The following is a 17,936-nucleotide window of genomic DNA, read 5'->3' on the forward strand; positions in this document are numbered from 1 at the left end:
GGCTTCCCCCCAGGAGCTAGAGGACACCCTCAGGGGCCAACGAGAAGGCCCCAAGGTGCAGGGCAGCCCAGCCCCCATGTGTGGCACTGGCCTGGTGTCACCCTGAGGACGAGCCTGGCCCTTGAATTGATCAAAAATATCTCCCCAGCACCTGCTCTCAAGTCTCCTTCATGATTTTAGAAATCTCCCCACAGGGCCTGTAAAATGCTGAATAAGATCATGAAAATGAAACCCATGTGCCTTGCAGCAACCAGACTGTCCCACCTTTGCCACCCTAAGCCCTCTCAAGTCCAGCATCATAAGGGAACAGAACTCTCCAGAAGGGTCCAGCACCCCCTGGGGCCTTCCAGGAGCCTCTGAGAGGCACAGGGACTCAGTGATTATGAGCGTGCTACAGACCTGCCTTCAAGGATAACTCTGCCATCATCAGCCTCTGAAAAAAGCACCCCATCTCTCAGAGCCCAAAATGATGACAACTGTAACAGCAGTACCCAGATGATTAAAAAAGATCTTGTATTATAAAGACTCAGCACAGCGCCAGACACTCGGCTAAGCCCTTGGTCAACATCAGCTGTTGTGGTTTTGCTATTATTATCCTCAGCCTGTTATCAGAGAACCCCTCCCAATCTGGTCCCACGGCTCCCTCCTCACTGGGCTACATGTGTGAGTCCCACCCGTAAGGCCTTAGCCCAGCTCCACACCACACCCGAATGCTGGAATGCCCTTCCTTCCTCACCCTCCAAAGCCCTGGAGTCTGTCTGTGTGGCCCTCCTCCAGGAAGCCTTCCAGGACTGTCCAGTGCCCATCGTCGCTCCCTCCCTCACCTGCGGCTCCACCATTCATGCTTATTAGAGGCTGCCTTTTTTCCACAAAACGTCTGTGTTGGGGTAGATTAGTGTGAAGGGATTCCAGCCCCTGCCCCCTGTGCAGGTGGGGCGGAGGTCCCAATGAAAGTGCCGCCACCCTCCCCACACACAACCTGCCCTGCACCCGTGACCAGCAGAGTCACCGAGAGACCATGGCAGTTGGATTTTTCTTCCAAGCTTTTTAGGATCTCAAACTTTCCATGTGTTCCACAGCCTGAGACCCTTGTTGGCCTTCCCTAGGCCTTTGACTCCTCCCTTCTTCCCTCTCTCTCCTCTCCCATTCCAGGGTAACACAGCCAGGCCTGCCGGTCCTCAGACACTGGCTGACCCAGTTCCCAGACAAAGGCACCCCTGTGAGCAGATCACAAAACAGCAAGCCCATGCCTCAGTAAATGGCACCAAGAGCAGGAACCCACCCCCAGCGGCACCTAACACAGCCCTACCCTGCCATGCCCAGCAGGGAGGCTGAACCCTGCCCCCACATTCAAGGCCCCGGGGCCCCACAGGCTCTCCCAGACCACCTGACCCCACAACGAGCAGGGCCATCAATCTGCAAGCTTGGTTGGTCCTGCCCACCACCCCACACACTACATACACACTACATACATACACATACAAGGCCTGCAGCTCAATGACAGGAGAAAGGACCCACTGCCTGCCTATAAAGAGCCTGCTTTTGCCCCTGCCTGGAAACCCTCTGCACTTCGTACATGAAACAAGAGAAAGGCCTGCCACAGGAACGTGGGCAGTCACCGCAACCCTTGACCACCTTCCCACTGCTAAACCACGAATCTCGCCTCAAGTCCCTCCTCTCCCGTGAAGCCTTCCCCAAGAGCTCCCTGCTGGTTGCAGCTTCATTTTGCCAGCCCGCTGCCGGAGCGTGTCACTGCCCTCACCAGCCTGGACCGGGCAGGGAGAGGTGGCCGCGCCCAGGCTCCCCTGGGCTGGAGCCTTTTCCTCCCTGCTCCCCGGGGCACAGTCTGTCCACGCAAATGCGTGCATACCTGATTCGAGCCCACCTCCCTTCCCTGCAGCCTGGACAGCTGTCAGATTTAGCCGTGGCTGAGTTCTTGAAGCTGCTCCCCAACATCTACCACTAGGCCAGGCCCACAAGAGGCACGTCTCCGATAAACGCTGAGTTGAAACACCAGCTCTCCAGGGCCCAGATGCTGGAGTCTATGTCCACCACGACCCTCCCTATACCTTCAGGCCTCAGAGTCCCCCTTGTCCACCTCACCTGTTCCTCCCCATTGTCTCATGGTCTTTGACCACCACATGGAGCTCAGAGCTCTGGTCCAAGGGGATGCCCTTGAGGTCCCACTCAAAGCCCTGGAAGAAAAAGAGAAAACACATCTTAACTGGTGGCCCCCTAGGAGAAGAAACTGTGTCTGGGTCACCTTGGTCTACCCCAGGGCACTGAACAGCTATCCACGAACAATGCTGGTGGGTGGATGGATGAACGAGTGAGTGAATGAATGAATGAATGAATACATGACTAGCAGGGTTCCAGAGCCTCAGAAGAGACAGCAAAAGCCAAAGGCAGCAGAAGAAAGAAGGAGGTCAGGCTCCCATGGCCCCCTCCCCCCAACTCAATTCCACCAATCACTGGGAAGCCAGGCCAGGAGCACAGCTGGGCAAAATGCATGGTGATCCCACAGGGTCCTCAGGGACTGAGATCAATGTGCTCATGCAGAAGCCAGGCCCATGGTGGGCAGCGTGAATCAGTGCCACACTAGGTATGCCTACCCAGAGGCCCCAGCACTCTCCTCAGAGCAAAGGTAACCCTGTGCATCCCAACCGTATCCGCACAAGGCATTCTGAGCTTCCACGGACCACCAGGGGGCCATATGCGGGGAGCCGGCTGAGGATCTGGTTAATCAGGGAGGACTGAGCGGAGGAGGTGGGCTTTGGGCAGGCAGAACAGCCTGTGTAAGGGAGTCCGGGCAGGCCAGAGAGCCCCTAAAGGACCTGGCTGGTAGTTCTACCTGGCTGAGGAGAGCTGAGAAGAAGAGAACAATAGACATCTCACTCCTCCCCGAGCCACACCCACATCAGAAGAGATGTTTCCATTTACCGGGCAGGCCAGGCCACCAACCCAGCTCCCAGGCTCCTAGCACCAGGCGGACTCAGCTGACACCCTGGACCAGCAGCCCCTCCGCCTCCTTGACAACGCCACTGAGAAAGCCACCTCCTGCTGACTTGTCACTGCAGAGACAGCGGCAGCAGAGCGAAAAGGAGGGAGAAAGGAAAGCTTGCCTACCTCATTCCACACGGGGTTCACGCTGTTCTTGATGACTTTGGTTCTCTTCTTCACTCCTGCGAGAGACACAAAGGGAGAGTGGAGAGACGTTTGTCACCCTGCACCTCCCACCGACTGAGGGTCGCCTTCTGAGAGCTGAGAGCCTCGCCAAAGCCCCTTGCCGGCCAGAGGACACCTCGCCAAACCAAGGGATTCCTGAGACTCCCACCGGGCGCCAAGGAGGGGCGGATGCCAGTAATGCGACTTCCCTCTCTCAGCTCTGCGACTGAGAAAGAGCAGCCCCGCCACAAGCATGTTTTTAAAGGAAAATCCCCAGCCTGTCTCTTCTTAATGACTTTGTTACTGTTATGATAATATGTTATTATACAACATAACAATAACAAATTCGGTTGTTAGGAAGTTAGGACTTTCTAAATAAAGTTGTTTAACTGTAAATTTTCTGACTCTAAGAATGAATGATCTTCTTGGAAAATGTTTTTCTTTTTAAAAACATCTACCTGCACCTTTCCTATGATTCCATTTCTCTGACACAGCCAGAAGAGGCAAATCCAGAGACAGGAAATAGATTGGTAGTTTCCAGCGGCTGGGGGGAAGATGGGAATGGCGAGCGATGCTTCATGGAGGTTTCTTTTTGCGATGATAAAGTGTTCTGGAATTAGAATGATGATGATTGCACATCCTGGTGAGTATACTAAAAACCATTAAAATTGTGTGCTTTTAAATGGTTGAAATGATGAATTTTAGGGTATGTGAATTTTACCTCAATTAAAAAACAGCCCCCCCCCCCCCCACACACACACACACACGCTTGCCTTGAACGGGTCTGTCTGAAGCAGGCTGTCCCAAGCTCGCAATGGCTGGGCCAATGGAAGGCAGAATGGTTTGGGGTAGACAACAAGAACTGACAGAGTCATGGCTGAGGTGGGACCCCCCGTGCCCCAGACAACAGCCAACCAGAGCACCTCTTCTGGTGCTTTGGGCAATGGAGGAGTGGATGCGAGGCACAGAAAAGCCTAACCATGTCCCACCCTTCCGCTAAGCATCAGAACAGAAATGATTCAGTGTCCAGTGGATGATTAAAAGTGGTCAGTCAGACACAGAACTTACATTTGGCTTGGATCCTAAAGATCACCCGGTTCCACCCCACCTGTGCAAGACTCTCTAGTGAGAAGCCTCTGGTCTCACCTGGACCACTCAACTTTTACAGAGTCTGGACCATGAAAGCCCCGCAAGCCCCTGGAAACATCTCCCAGGACCCCCAAGTCCTCCTCCAAAGCTGAGCACTGCCAGGGACCTCCTGTGGGCTCAGCCCCCCTCTGGCCAGTTTCAGAGCAGGAAGAAAAGAAAAGCAGAGTGGGGTTAAGGATGCAAGCAGGACTTGGGGGAAGATTTGGAGGAGAAAAACAGGAGAGAAAGAGAAAGCAAAGGAAAATTGTGGAGAAAGAGACATCTGAGGGAGAGAGGCAGATCAGGGCTTGGTAGACGCCAAAGCAATTATGTTGAAACTGGTTGCCCAGCCCCCGGGGGCGGGGGACAGGGGGGGGAATCCTTTCGGAGATTTGGATAAAACTTCCCCAAGTGGGGCAGGGTGAACTCCCAACCCCCTCTCATGGCCGGCTGCAAATCGCTGGTGTAGGAAAAGAATGTGGGCTTTAGAATGACACAGATCACCACAAAACACTTATTTTCCACGAAGCCTCAGGGCAGAGGTTCTCAAACTTTTTGTTCACAGGACATAACTCTTCAAATTTACGAAGGAGCCCAAAGAGCCTTTATTTAGATGGCTTGTATCTAATGACCTTTACCAGATTGGAAATAACAACTGAGGCATTTAAAATTATTTATTTAGGGGCGTCTGGCTGGCTCAGTGGGTAGAGCCCGGGACTCTTGATCTCAGGGTCATGAGTTTAAGCCCCACATTGGGTGTGGAGCTTACTTAAAATAAGTAAAATTTTTTTAAAGTTAAAAATATTTATTTAGTAATTAATCTGAAATTAACAGTGAAAACCCCATCCGTGTTAACATAAGTGACATATTTTTCTGAAAAGTAACTATAACTTCCAAAACGAAGGAAAAAGAAAAGTGCCACTGTTTATATTTTGCAAGTCTCTTTCATGCCTAGCTGGATTATCACATCTACTTCTACATTCAGTCTATTGAGATGTCTTGTTCTGGGTGACTTCTAGGAAGAAAAATCCAATGAGATATATATCTGGAAAGAGAGGCATATTCTAATAACTTTGCAGGTAACTGTGGATATCCTTCTTTGATACTACACCAAAAAACTCAACAAGTAGTATTTCCTGAAAGCAGGTGGATAAACGTTTTGTACTCTGTTACATTCAAGTCCATGGCTCTGTCTTGCACTTTGAATGAATATCTTACCCATGCATAATTCTTGTTACTGGGAAAGTTTTTACTAATTGAGTTATGTAGACCTTCCAAAGGTTGACACATTTGATTGCATAATGCAAAAAAATCACATTCATTAATATTACCATCAATCTTATCAGCAAAGTCATTAAATACGGAAAAGCTGAAAGATACAACTTTCTACAATTCCAATTCGGTTTGAAAGCTCAAATTTTATAATTGGCAACAAATAATAAATGTCTGCTTGAGGTGGAACGCTGAGCGTTCTTTCATTTCCAAGAAAATGTCAGTCAAATGCCCAAGTTTGAACAGGCTCAGTTTGTCAGTCATTCTTTCAAGTAAAAACAATATTCCATGAAAAAAAAAATTGGCTGGTTCAGCTTGCAACTCAAGCAGCCATACATGTGCTTCTTCTTGCAACCATCAGCATTTTTCAGCGTGGAGCAGACATGCTCTATGCAAACTTCTGTCCCAACACTCAAAATATCACAAACACATGTACTTGAGGATCAAGATTAATAAAATTAGAGTGTCTGGGTGACTCAGTGAGTTAGGCATATGCCTTCGGCTCAGGTCATGATCCCAAGGTCCTGGGATTGAGTCCTGCATCAGGCTCTCTGCTCAGTGGGGAGCCTGCTTCTTCCTCGGCTCCTGCCCCCTGCTTGTGTGTGCTCTCTCTCTCTCAAATAAATAAATAAAATCTTTTTTTGAAAAAAGATTAATAAAATTAATCATTGTACTGCTTTATCAAGGACATTCCTCAACTAAACTCGCTGGTTTTTTTAAACTGCAAATACATGAGTGTGAAGAATACGATGCCAAGTACAACTTGGCACCAAGGCCTTCACTAGTATTAAGATATCAGCAGTTTTACCTTCCATCACTGTTGTACCATCAGTGCAAATGTTGACACAATGAAAAGGCACATAGCATCTTGAGATTATTTTGAAAATCGTTATAACCTTGCTGACCTGCTCAAAGAGTCTTGGGGATCCCCCCCAGGAGTCCCTGTAACACACTTGAAAAAACTCTCGAGAAATTCATTGCAATCTCAGCCTCTGGTTCCTCATCTATAAGGTCCTAACGATACCTCTCCATGGGGTTTTGTGAAAATTAAACAAGATAGTCTGACTCATTAAATATGAGTTCATTTCACTTCCCCTCCCCCCCTGCACCACTCAGATGCATCTAGTGAACTCCTACTGATTCTTCAATACCCGGCTCAATTGTCTCCACTCTGATAAGCCTCCCCTGACTCTCCCAGACAGAGGTGGTTGACCACATATCGGAACACAGGATAACTATGTGCTTCTGTGTCTTTCTCCACAACTGGACTATGGTCTTCAGAGGGCAGACACCATGCCTTACTCATATCAGTAACCCTAGTATATAGCAAGGTGCCCAGTAATGGAAGGCTCAATGAATGGGTCTTTCCTTTCCCAAGTTGGCTACAAGTTCACTTCGTCACCAGGGGATAGAACCACTCTTCTCAAGGAATGCCACCACACTGCATTAACAGTAGGGGAGTGTGTCGGTGGACAGAGGGGATGAGAGGAGTCACAACGAGAAGGAGGTGTTCTGGGAGGGGCAAAAGTCATCTTCTCAAAGTTGGTCAAGGCCTGCCCTGGCTGAACCATTCCTGTGGGCCATGATGGTGTGTCTCCAGCAGTGGAGACAGACACAGTGTTGGAGTCATTCAAATAATGGCCCCTGCCGTGTGACCTACGGCATATTATCTCTCTAGGCCTTAGCTCTCTTGGTGGTAAATGGATAATGAGAAAATTCTTATGTCATAGGGTTTTGAGGAGATAGAAGATTCAGTCTAAGTGTCGACTTCCCCCCCCAATCAACTCCCCATGACCTACAAGAGTAACATGGAAAATCCCATCTGCAGCTGCTCTTGAGTTGACCCCTGGGAAGCTTCCTGGTGCTCCTGGAGGGTATGAATTGAACAGTGTGTGCCAAGCCCTGTGCAAAGTGTCTTTCAAGCATTTCCCACTTTCTGCCTTTCCGAAAAATGAGGCGAACAAAGGCCTTCAGTGAGATTTCACTAAGTCTGGTTAGAAGGACCGACTCTGAGACCCTCTGAGTGACATTAAGGGAGGGGTCACTGAGGGGCGCTACAGCCCCAAAGAGGTGCAAGAAAGAAGTGAAACATTAACCTGGCACATCACATGACCTACAGACGCCAAGGAAAGGGAAGGCATGCTGCTAATTAGGGAACAGTTAAGAAAACAGTTCCTTCCTTATCATGGGTTTAGACCTGTCCTGTCCTTGATCATTAATTTTGGCCTTGAGAGATGTGGCTTGATGTGTATAATTTAACAGACTCAATAGTTGAAGATACAGGAGAGCCCACAGGTCATGCTGGGGTTGGGGACAGTGGACCACGTCCTCTGCCCAGATTGCTCTGAAGAATTGGGGGCCAGCAGGCCTCCATGAGAATCATGCTGTAGCCCCCAGGGTGTTCCTCCAGACTGAATGACTCAGGGAGGAAGAATGAACCTACCATGCAAGGACTCTTCTCTCCCCCGTAGAAATTCTTCACTTGTTTCCCCAGGCTGACCTACCCTGACTCTACCCCAGACCAGAGTCTCTCATTGCTGGATGGTGGTGTTTTTCAAACTGCTCATTGGGACCCATTAGTAGGCCATGACATCAACTGAGTGAGATGACCAATATGTCTTTTTAAAGACAGAATAAAGAAGAAAGTATCGGAGTACATCTTTCACTGCAAAATTACTATTAGTTGAAACTTTAGGTTATATTTTCATATACATATTCATATCTGCACTATGTCTTGATATAGAATATACTTCTTGTGGTGGATAACAATCCAAAAAGTTTGACAATCATGCCTTAAATGAAGGTTGTCAGAGAAGAACTGAAGAACAAAGAAATCACCATCTTGGCCCTTGAGTGTCGAGAGCCAGGGGTTGTGACAAGAATGATGGAGCACACCATCCTGGTCCTGGTCCCCCACCAGGCCAACTCTGATAAAGACCACGGCTGTGGGAAGGAGGCTGAGGAGGGGCCTCAGAGACAAGAGCAGAGCAAAGGTAAGAAGACAGCCCATCCTGCCCCATCCAGCACCTGGGGCCACCTGGCTAATCAGTGTCCCCTGAGGGGAGTCCCACATCTGCTGACACCCCAGCATCAGACAGAGCCATAGCCTCACGTGAGGAGCCCCATCCCCACCCTTCATCACCTGGTGGAGCTCACCTGTCAATGGCCAGAGTGCTGTCTCTCCAGGGTGCTGTCTGGGCCCCAGGCCTCACGCATACCTCCAGCCCCTTCTTGTGGGGAGAGGCTCTTTTCCGTGGCCCAGGATGCTGGTTAGCCCTAGGGCTGTGGACACCCACAGCACTTAAAGTGTGGAAGGGAGCACCCTCAGCTCTGGAGAGCCACCTGGCAACCCCCCAGGAGCCGCACGTCCCCACAACACAATTATAAGGTCACAGGAAGCAGACAGAATGCTTGTTTTCATGACACTTGATGACAGTGGAATCTTTGGGGCTGGTGGGATCATAGAGAAGACAAACTGTAAAGCAGGGGTTTTCACTGAGGGGCGCACTCAGTCTGTAATGTGGGCCCTTTTTATGCCTGTCCAAGGAGGGTTCAAAGAAAAGCTGAGGGATGCTGATTCATTTCCCAACACACCTCACAGACACCAAGGCCCACATGTCCATCAACAGATGAATGGATAAACAAAATGTGGGATATACAAACAATGAGACATGATTCAGCCTAAACAAGGAACGAAATTCTGACACATGCTACAACATAAAAGAACCTTGTAAACATTATGTTAAACGAAATAAGGCAGACACAAAAGGACAATATCATATGATACCACTTACATGAGGTACCTAGAATAGTCAAATTCACAGAGACAGAAAGTAGAGTCGAGGTTTCCAGGTGCTGAGGGGAGGAGGAATGGGAAGGTACTGTTTAATGGGCAAGGAGCTTCAGTTTGGGGATGGATGGTGGTGATGGTTGCACAACAATGTGAATGTGTTAATGTCACTGAACTGTACCTCTAAAAATGGTTTAAATGGTAAATGTTACATTATATATATTTTACCAGAATAAGAAAAAAATTTAATCACAAAAAAGTGAAACATCTCAACGTTAAGAGTCAGTTGCTGTCCCTAATACACAGGGAACATTGACTCCCATGTAGGGGAATGATGGAAACAAAGGTGTACAGATATTTACTGATACCTGTCATGTGCTTGGCACTGTGTTGGGAACAGGATTAATTAAAGGGGTTGCAGTAAACCACAGCCATACTGTTGTCATGGCCAAATGGAGAAAGAAGTAGTAACTGCTTCCTGGAGCGGAAGATGCAGGGAAGATGGCCTGGTATGGTAGCCTTCAAAGATGGCCCCATGAACCAGCGTCCTAGCATTCACGTCCTTGTATGGGGCCCCTCCACACTGATCTGAGCTGGCCCTGTGGCTCAAAGTAGGACCTGCAGTTTCTGCTTTCATGCCTTTGGGAGCCCTGAGTGGCCACGTAAGAAGTCCAGCTACTCTACGGGAGGGATCACACTAGAGGCTTTGTGAAGGGGGAAGGTCCCGAGGCTACACAGAGAGAAGGAGAAGCCCAAGAGTTCCAGCACCCCAGCTGAAGGGTGGTAGGAGTAAAGACAGTGACAGTCACAAGCTCTCATAAAAGTTCAGGAGGGTCTCAGAGAGATATTTGTACACCCATGTGCATAGCAGCATGACTCATAGTAGTTAAAATGTGTAGGCAGCCCAAATGTCCACTGACAGATAAATGGGCAAGCAAAATGTGGGATACACATACAACGGAATATGATTCAGCCTTAAAAGGGAAGGGAATTCTGACAAGGCTACATCATGGATGAGCCTCGAGGACATTACACTAAGTGAAAGTGGCCAGTTACCAGAGACATGGGGAGTTATTTAACGGGTAGAGATTTCAGCTGGGGACGATGAAAGAGTTCTAGGGACGGGTGGTGGTGATGGTTACACGATACTATGAATGTACTCAATACCACCGAAGTGTACACTTAAAGATAACTAAGATGGCAAATTTTGTGTTATGTGTATTTGTTAAAAGTCCAGGTGTGAGATGGTGAGGACACTGCGGGTCTGGGGCACGCCAACCAGTGCGTGGGTGGGGAAGAGGGAAGGGAGGAGAGAGCAGAACATGTCTCAGGTTCTGACAGGGATGCGGGCATGGCTGGTGGTGCCATTCACTTCGAGACGGAGCAGAGAGAAGGAGAGGAGATGGGGTGTTCCACACTCCCAGAGAGAGAGAAAGGCTGTTTCTGCCCACGAGTCAGGAGATAAGACCTACTGTAAGAAATGTGCGGCACCTTAAGATCCTGCAGGCCTGGGACCCCTGGGTGGCTCAATCGTTAAGGGTCTGCCTTCGGCTCAGGTCATGATCCCAGGGTCCTGGGATCGAGCCCCACATCGGGCTCCCTGCTCGGCAGGGAGTCGGCTTCTCCTCTCCCACTCCCCCTGCTTGTTCCCTCTCTCGCTGTGTCTCTCTCTGTCAAATAAATAAATAAAATCTTAAAAAAAAAAAAAAAAAAGATCCTGCAGGCAGCCTTGATTACTCCACAAATATGTGCTGAGGGATTGCTCTGTTTGGGGCATTCTGTTGACACTTCATTAGAATAGCCATCGGACAAAGAACATGATAAAAAATCGAAGTATCAGCACAAAACCAAAAGGCAATGGCAACAGAAAGGAGAAAAATGGCCATGGTTTCTGCTAAAGGAAGGTCTGCTGTAATTCTCGGCACAGACACCCTCCAACAAAAAGGAGCGGGAGACTCTGATACTTGCCCACCATCTGCACCCTGACTCAAGTCTGCACACCTCAAGAACTGGGCAGCTGTATCTCCCCCGGCCATCCCCAGCAGAGTCCTGCTCTTCTCACTTCAAGAACCTCACCCTCCTGTTCTTCTCACCCTCACCCTAATATCCATCTTTCTAAATCCTAACTGAAACCACCCTTTCCAGGAAACAGCTAGCCAGGAAGGGGTGGTGGCGGATGGATAGACCAGATGTGATGGAATGTACTCTGAGAGGGGTAGTCTTTTTATTTTATTTTAAATAAGATTTTATTTATTTATTTGACAGACAGAGAGACAGCGAGAGAGGGAACACAAGCAGGGGAGTGGGAGAGGGAGAAGCAGGCTCCCCGCCGAGCCAGGAACCTGATGTGGGGCTCGATCCCAGGACGCTGGGATCATGACCTGAGCCGAAGGCAGACACTTAACGACTGAGCCACCCAGGCGCCCCGAGAGGGGTAGTCTTTGAACTCAAAGGCCAATTAGAACTGGGGAAGAGATTTGAAATATCTATGACCAAATGTTAACATCCTTAATATATAAAGAGCACTTTACAACTAATTAATAAAAAGACAACCCCCCCAAAAAACTGCGCAAATTCAAAAGCAATTCAGTAAGAAATAAATGCAAGTAGGTAATTTGAAATATCACAAATATCACATTTGAAATATCACAAATACTACTTGAACCTAAGATATGGTTAAAGAAGACTGTTAAAGTATGATCATGTTTTATGTTAGCAGGATTATAGGAAAATAAACCTTCATACTTTGCAAATGAGAGGGTAAAGCTGGTACAGATTTTCAGGAAAGCAATTCGGGAAATGCAGCAAATCCTTACACACATCTTTAACCTGTGACATGGCAATGCCTCTTTCAGTATTTACCCAAAGAAAATCGTTAAATATGCAGACAAAGACCTCATCACCAGGATATTTCCTACGGTGAGAGTATCACCTGAGCACTGGCCATAAATATAAAAAAATTGATATAATCTAAATATACATTAGTAGGGGATTGGTCCACTGAATTTGGGTGCAGCCATATATTAAAATACTATGCAGTCATTTTAAAAGGTGTGTAAAAGAATATTCACCAATATAGAAAGATGCCCCTGGTTTATTGTTGAGTGAAAATGTAAATATTCAAACATTTGAAAAAAGGTATCTGGGATGGGATTATCTCTACGGAGGAAGGCAAGGAGTCCGGGACTTCTGGTGGAGGGGTGAGACTGGTCAGGTTCCGTTCCTTGTCCTGGGTAACGTACATGGACAGCCCCCTCTTCATTTACTCATTAGAGCTGGTGTCTCAACCCTGGCACTGTGAACATTTGAGGCTGGATAATTCTTTGTTGTGGGTGTTGCGGGGCAGTCCTGTTCGCTGTTGATGTTTAGCAGCATCTCTGGCCCCTACCCACTAGATGCCCATAACAGACCCCCATCCCCACCCCACCCAGTGGCAACACCCCAAAATGTCTGAGAGTCAGTGCACTAAAGCATTTAGTATACATTTATATAGGGTGTACTTTACTTGGGTGTTAAATTTCACAACTAAAATTGTTTTTTTGAAAAAGAGGGGAAAAGAGAAAAAAAGAACCTTGGAGGAAATATATCAAACCACTAAGTTAATTCGAAGTACCAGGATTTGGGGCCATTCTTTACTCTTTGCGTCATACCTTTCTGTAATAGACCCTTTTTTCACATTGAGTACATATTATGTTCACAAAAAGAAAGTAGAATGTTATTTTCAATGCTTTAAAGTCACTTTCAATGTTTAAAAAGCCAGATTCAGAGGGTACAGTGCCCTGCAGCCCACCTTCCCTCTACAGGTGAGTCACATCTGCCCCTCAGGAGTGTTTCCACCTTCCGAGGGTTCTGTAAGATCCCTCAGGCTCCTGCCTGGAGCCTAGAGATCCCCCAGGAGACAGAAGGGAGGGGAGGAGGGCTAAGGGGGAGGGGTCAACTGGGGGTGGGGGGAAGACCCCGACAGGTTGAGGGAAGGGAAGGAGCAGTAATGAGTCCATTTTCTCACTGGTGAGCCTGGGTGAAGCAGGGTAGAAATTCACCAAGCCAGCTCACAGGAGATCGCACCCTCAAGGAAATAAGATGTCTGAGCTCCAAGGGAAGGAGGATCTGGTTTTACTCTTGGATGTATCCCCAGCACCTCAAACAGCATTCAGCACATAGTAGGTGCTCAATAAATATTTGTTCAGTGAACTAAATGCATGAATGGAGGGACATAAATAATCACATTAGCTGGTGGAAAACGGGCAGGGCAGAAGAGAGGTACAGATGGTTAAATGCTATAGGAAATGAAGCTGCTCGTTCACATAGATAATCAGTCAAAACTATCTGCCACAGGGCACCTGGGTGGCTCAGGTGGTTAAGCGTCTGCCTTCAGCTCAGGTCATGATCCCAGGGTCCTGGGATCGAGTCCCGCATCGGGCTCCCTGCTCCTTGGGAACCTGCTTCTCCCTCTGCCTCTCTCTCTCTCTCTCTCATGAATAAATAAATAAATAAATCTTAAAAAAAAAAAAAAAAACTATCTGCCACAGCCCAGGTACTCATAGGAGTTCTAGTTAACTAGTTATTTAATTAATACAAGAACAGAGGAATGATAAGTATTCATTAATAGCCCCTACCCCGAACACTTGAGAGAGGGAATCCAGAAAGTGCCCTCAGAGTCCAGCCTCCCAGAGCTCATAGTCTATTTCGGGAGGTGGGTCCTGAAATTACATCCGCGTCTGGAATGCCCTGGGACCAACTGCAGGGAAAGTGAGGCCGGCCGGGCACATGCATTTCGGGCTGCAGGTGGGAGCCAAGCACACAGCGCAGGCTGGTTTCTCTGCAAGCAGGCCACAGCCCCTCCGTGCCAGGAGGGGATGGGGCTCAAGACTTCTCGCCCCTGACTGCACATCTGAAACGATGGAGACTTTTTAGAAACCCCTCCAGCGATTCAAGAGAGGAGGGAATAAGGAGGTTGGCCATGGTCTTTTTTAAAGCTCTCCCCATGATTCTGGTGTGCAGCCAGGGCTGAGGACCCCAGCTGAAATGATCTGTAAGTTCTGGGTCTGATTCTTTTTTTTTTTTTTAATTTATTTATTTGAGACAGAGAGATACAGAGAGAGAGAGAGTAGGAGCAGTGGGGAGAGGCAGAGGGAGAGGGAGAAGCAGACTCCCCGCCGAGCAGGGAGCCTGATGCGGGCTCGATCCCAGGACCTGGAGACCATGACCTGAGCCGAAGGCAGACGCTTAACGACTGAGCCACCCAGGCGCCCCTCTGGGTCTGATTCTAATGGCCTCTCTCCCTAACCATCAGCTCAGCCCCAGACTGCAGCATGAACAGCCTCTAGGGTGGGAGTGGAGGAAGGAATGGCATTAATTTCACATTTCACCAACTCTCACGTCAATTGCTCTCAAGGTGTGGCTCCAAAATGTTCTGCATGGAGTAGATGTTAAGTGCTGAGTCTCAGGTCACTTGGACCTGCTGGATCAGAAGCCAGGAATCTGTCTTGCAAGCACACTCTCCAGAGGATGCTCAGGCACAGGAACATATGAGGACTATCACCCCAGACTGCATGAGGCTTCCAGGTACCTCTGAAAGATGGCCAGAGCCTGGGCCAGAAAGAACGCAAACACTGCAGAGCACAGAGCTCATGCTGCTCCCGAGGAGTCAGGCGCCCTGAGCGGGGATCTGAGCGCTGAGCACAGGCTGGCTGTGATGAGTGCTCCAGCAGGCCGAGCGACGTGCTGTACATAGAGAGAGAAGAGACTAAGGAATGCCCGGGGAATCCTGAGTGCCTTCTCGGAGAAGGTGGCATTGCAGCCCAGACTTGAAAAACAACAGACTTTGAATGGTTGGAGATGTTACATTCTATTATGTTTCAGTTTTGCTAGGAGCTTATCAATTACCAATAAATAATAAAGGGTGGGGAATGCAGACACTGGGCGGACAGCAGCTACATGGGGTACCCGGGCCAAGGCAACAGCTAAGAGGGGCCTCAACAGATTTGGCCACCTTCCAGACTCAAGGGCATTGCCCATTCCAAGCACTCCCTGCCGTGACCACTGACCTGGACACATATAACTTGCCCAGGTTTCCATTTCCTTAATCTGCAGAATGGAGAGATTGGGAGCTACCACAAGACTGTTCCAGAACCAGGGCGAGAGAGCTGTGAACAGATCCCAAAGCATCCAAGAGACCTAGGCGGCTGTAAGCCCCTGGTCTCAAGATCCTTACTTCTTTTCCCGCCAAGGGTGGACCCACAGTTTCTATAAGGGAATGAATGGCTTAGGCAGACGAGCTAGCGACCTTGTCATGAAGTGGCATTTCATAATAGGCATCCAGGACTGTCACCAGTTAATGAAAATAGCAATGTTTTCTAAAATGTTTTGACTCACACTTTTCAAAAGAGAGATAAAATGTAAATTGTCCCGTTACAAAGAATAAAAGCAAGTAGTTCTCATTTTGCCAAATTGTGTCTACTATCTATGATCATTATTATCCTGGGGAGCTTGGGGACCAGATGGAGATCATGGGTCAGAGCTAAAGAGCCCCCTGGTGCCCTCACTGTTTTCAAATCTCATGAAAATACCAGCCACTTTTCCCTCTACTTTTGACCATCTTTTGTGATGCACGTATTTTTTAATTCCACAAAACCACAGGATATGCCTCCTGGTAAGAGGGAAACCCCTTCTCCTCTCCTTATATATCTTTCTTTGCAGCACTGGGCTCCTGACTCACAGCCATTGTTCCTTCTCTTAATTTTAACATATCCTTCCTCTTCCCTTTGCCCCTCCTGAGGCACCTCCCCCCATGGGAATGTCTGCCTCAAAGAGGGTGGGTTAGAGGTGCACGGTGAGAAGGGGAGTTTCGAGTCCTTTGTTGCTGCAGAGAGAGAGAGAGACCCTCTCTTGTCTAAGCACCTCATGTAGGTGCATAGGCTCTTCAAGACATGGCGGGCTCAATACGGTCAGTGTTCAATAAAGATGGGCGGATGAATGAGTGAATGAATGAAATCAAGACACAGTTTCAAAACCACACCATCTACACACCCAGTTTCTAAGTGATCCTGATTCCTCCCTCTATTGTGCACCCATCTTTCTTTTCCCACTCCTATCCCCACTGCCCGGTAAGGGCTCCAACTTGATTACCTCTCGGTATAGGTCTTAGAAAAGTAGTAACTGTTGGCAAACTATGGCCCTTTCCGTTTTCCAAAATTTCAGAGCACTGTGGTATTCATCATGCTCGGTTTCGTCCTCCTCGTGTTCCCAGCAGGGCTGAGATTTCTGTCGCTGTGCCGTGGGGCTAGGGTTAGTGCCGCAGCGGTGGCCGCAGACCCGGCCGTGCGCGCCAAGAGTCGGGTGGCGCGGGCGCCGCGGCCACGGGGCTCTCACCTCGGAAAGTCAGGCTGGCGACCGGGTCACTGCGCCGGTCCTTCTTCACACTGGGCAGGTTGCTGGCCCTCGTCAGCAGGCAGCACAGCATGGTTCGGCCGCGCCGGCCGCGCAGGGGCGCGCGGGCAGGACGCGAGCGGCAGCGGGAGCAGAGGGCCCAGGAGCCAGCGAGCGAGCGCCCGGCTGCGGCGCCCGTGCCCGAGGGGAGCTGTCGCGTTCGCTGAGCTTCCGCGGAGAAGTCCCCGCGCCTGGCCGCGGCCGCGGGGAGGACACTGGACACCCGCTGGGCGGACCCTCCCCCGCGCCGGCCCCCGCCCCGCCCCGCCCTGCCCTGCGGCTGGTGGGCAGGGCGGGGCCGGGGTCAGAAGCGCGCGGGTGGGGGCGCCGGTCCCCCTCGGCGGCTCCCGGCCCCGGGCCGGGAACGGAAGCGCCTCTGACGCGGGGCGCACCGCTGGGCCAGGCCGCGGCGACTCGGCGCCCGCCGCCCCGCTCGCCCGAGCCCCGAGCGCACCGGTGCGGACCTGGCGGGCGGCCGCGGCTCTGACCCCCGCTGCGCCCAGCCGGGTCCCGCACTCCCGGGGCGCTGCGACACTGGGGCGAAGGAGGAATGAGCGAAGGCGGGAGGAGGGGACATCCGGCCGCAGGAACGCGAGTGTCTGCGGCAAACGACCAGTTGGAGCGAGCGCTGGAGGAGCGTGCGGAGCGGCGGGGCGACACGCTGCACCCTGAGCCCCAGTACCTGCCCTCGGTGCTCAGGCGGCAGTTCTGGAAAGACTCCCGGGCCCGAGCCCTCGCGAACCCGCCTCTCAACTTCCCCAAGCAGTCTGGGGTCGTTGTCGTTCGTTGTCGACAGAGACCACGGAGGTCTCTGTCCAAAGGATACTGCGTTCCCTGGAGCACTCGGTCCCCTGTCACAGCCCCGACAGCACCCTCCAGGCCCCGCACACCCACAGGGGGAGGAATTGCGGTTAGCGTGAGCCTTGAGTGGAGACAGCCCGGAGCACGTTTTCCTTGTTCTGTCAGGCTCCTTTCCAGCTGATGGACTTCTGGACCACAGGAGCCCGGGCTTCTCCTCTCTATACCCCTACATTGCGGGCACCTAGCCCCGGGCAGGGAGGGCCCTGTCCCTCCTCCACCTCCGCACTAGTCCTTAGCCTAAATTCAACGATTAGTCATCATTCTGCTTTGTAACCTTTCAACTCGCTGTCCC

The 17,936-nt window shown here is 50.1% G+C and overlaps 1 protein-coding gene across 14 annotated transcripts in view; it reads right to left on the reverse strand.

Moving 5' to 3' along the window:
* Positions 1–17,936, reverse strand: part of DYSF (dysferlin) — a 203,115-nt gene that overhangs the window by 177,840 nt on the left and 7,339 nt on the right. For 7 of the 14 annotated variants that reach the window (XM_021699073.1, XM_021699069.1, XM_021699071.1 and 4 more), the window contains exons 1-3: positions 16,727–16,817; positions 3,127–3,182; positions 2,104–2,195 (exon numbers count right to left, since the gene is read on the reverse strand). In XM_021699073.1, the coding sequence (XP_021554748.1) occupies positions 2,104–2,195; positions 3,127–3,182; positions 16,727–16,817 (239 nt within the window). Of the gene's footprint in view, positions 1–2,103; positions 2,196–3,126; positions 3,183–16,726; positions 16,818–17,936 lie in introns of those variants that run through there. The other 7 variants (XM_021699074.1, XM_021699070.1, XM_021699072.1 and 4 more) reach the window with 1 other exon arrangement.

Source organism: Neomonachus schauinslandi, chromosome 10 (genome assembly GCF_002201575.2).
Source record: "Neomonachus schauinslandi chromosome 10, ASM220157v2, whole genome shotgun sequence".
Classification (NCBI taxonomy): domain Eukaryota; kingdom Metazoa; phylum Chordata; class Mammalia; order Carnivora; family Phocidae; genus Neomonachus; species Neomonachus schauinslandi.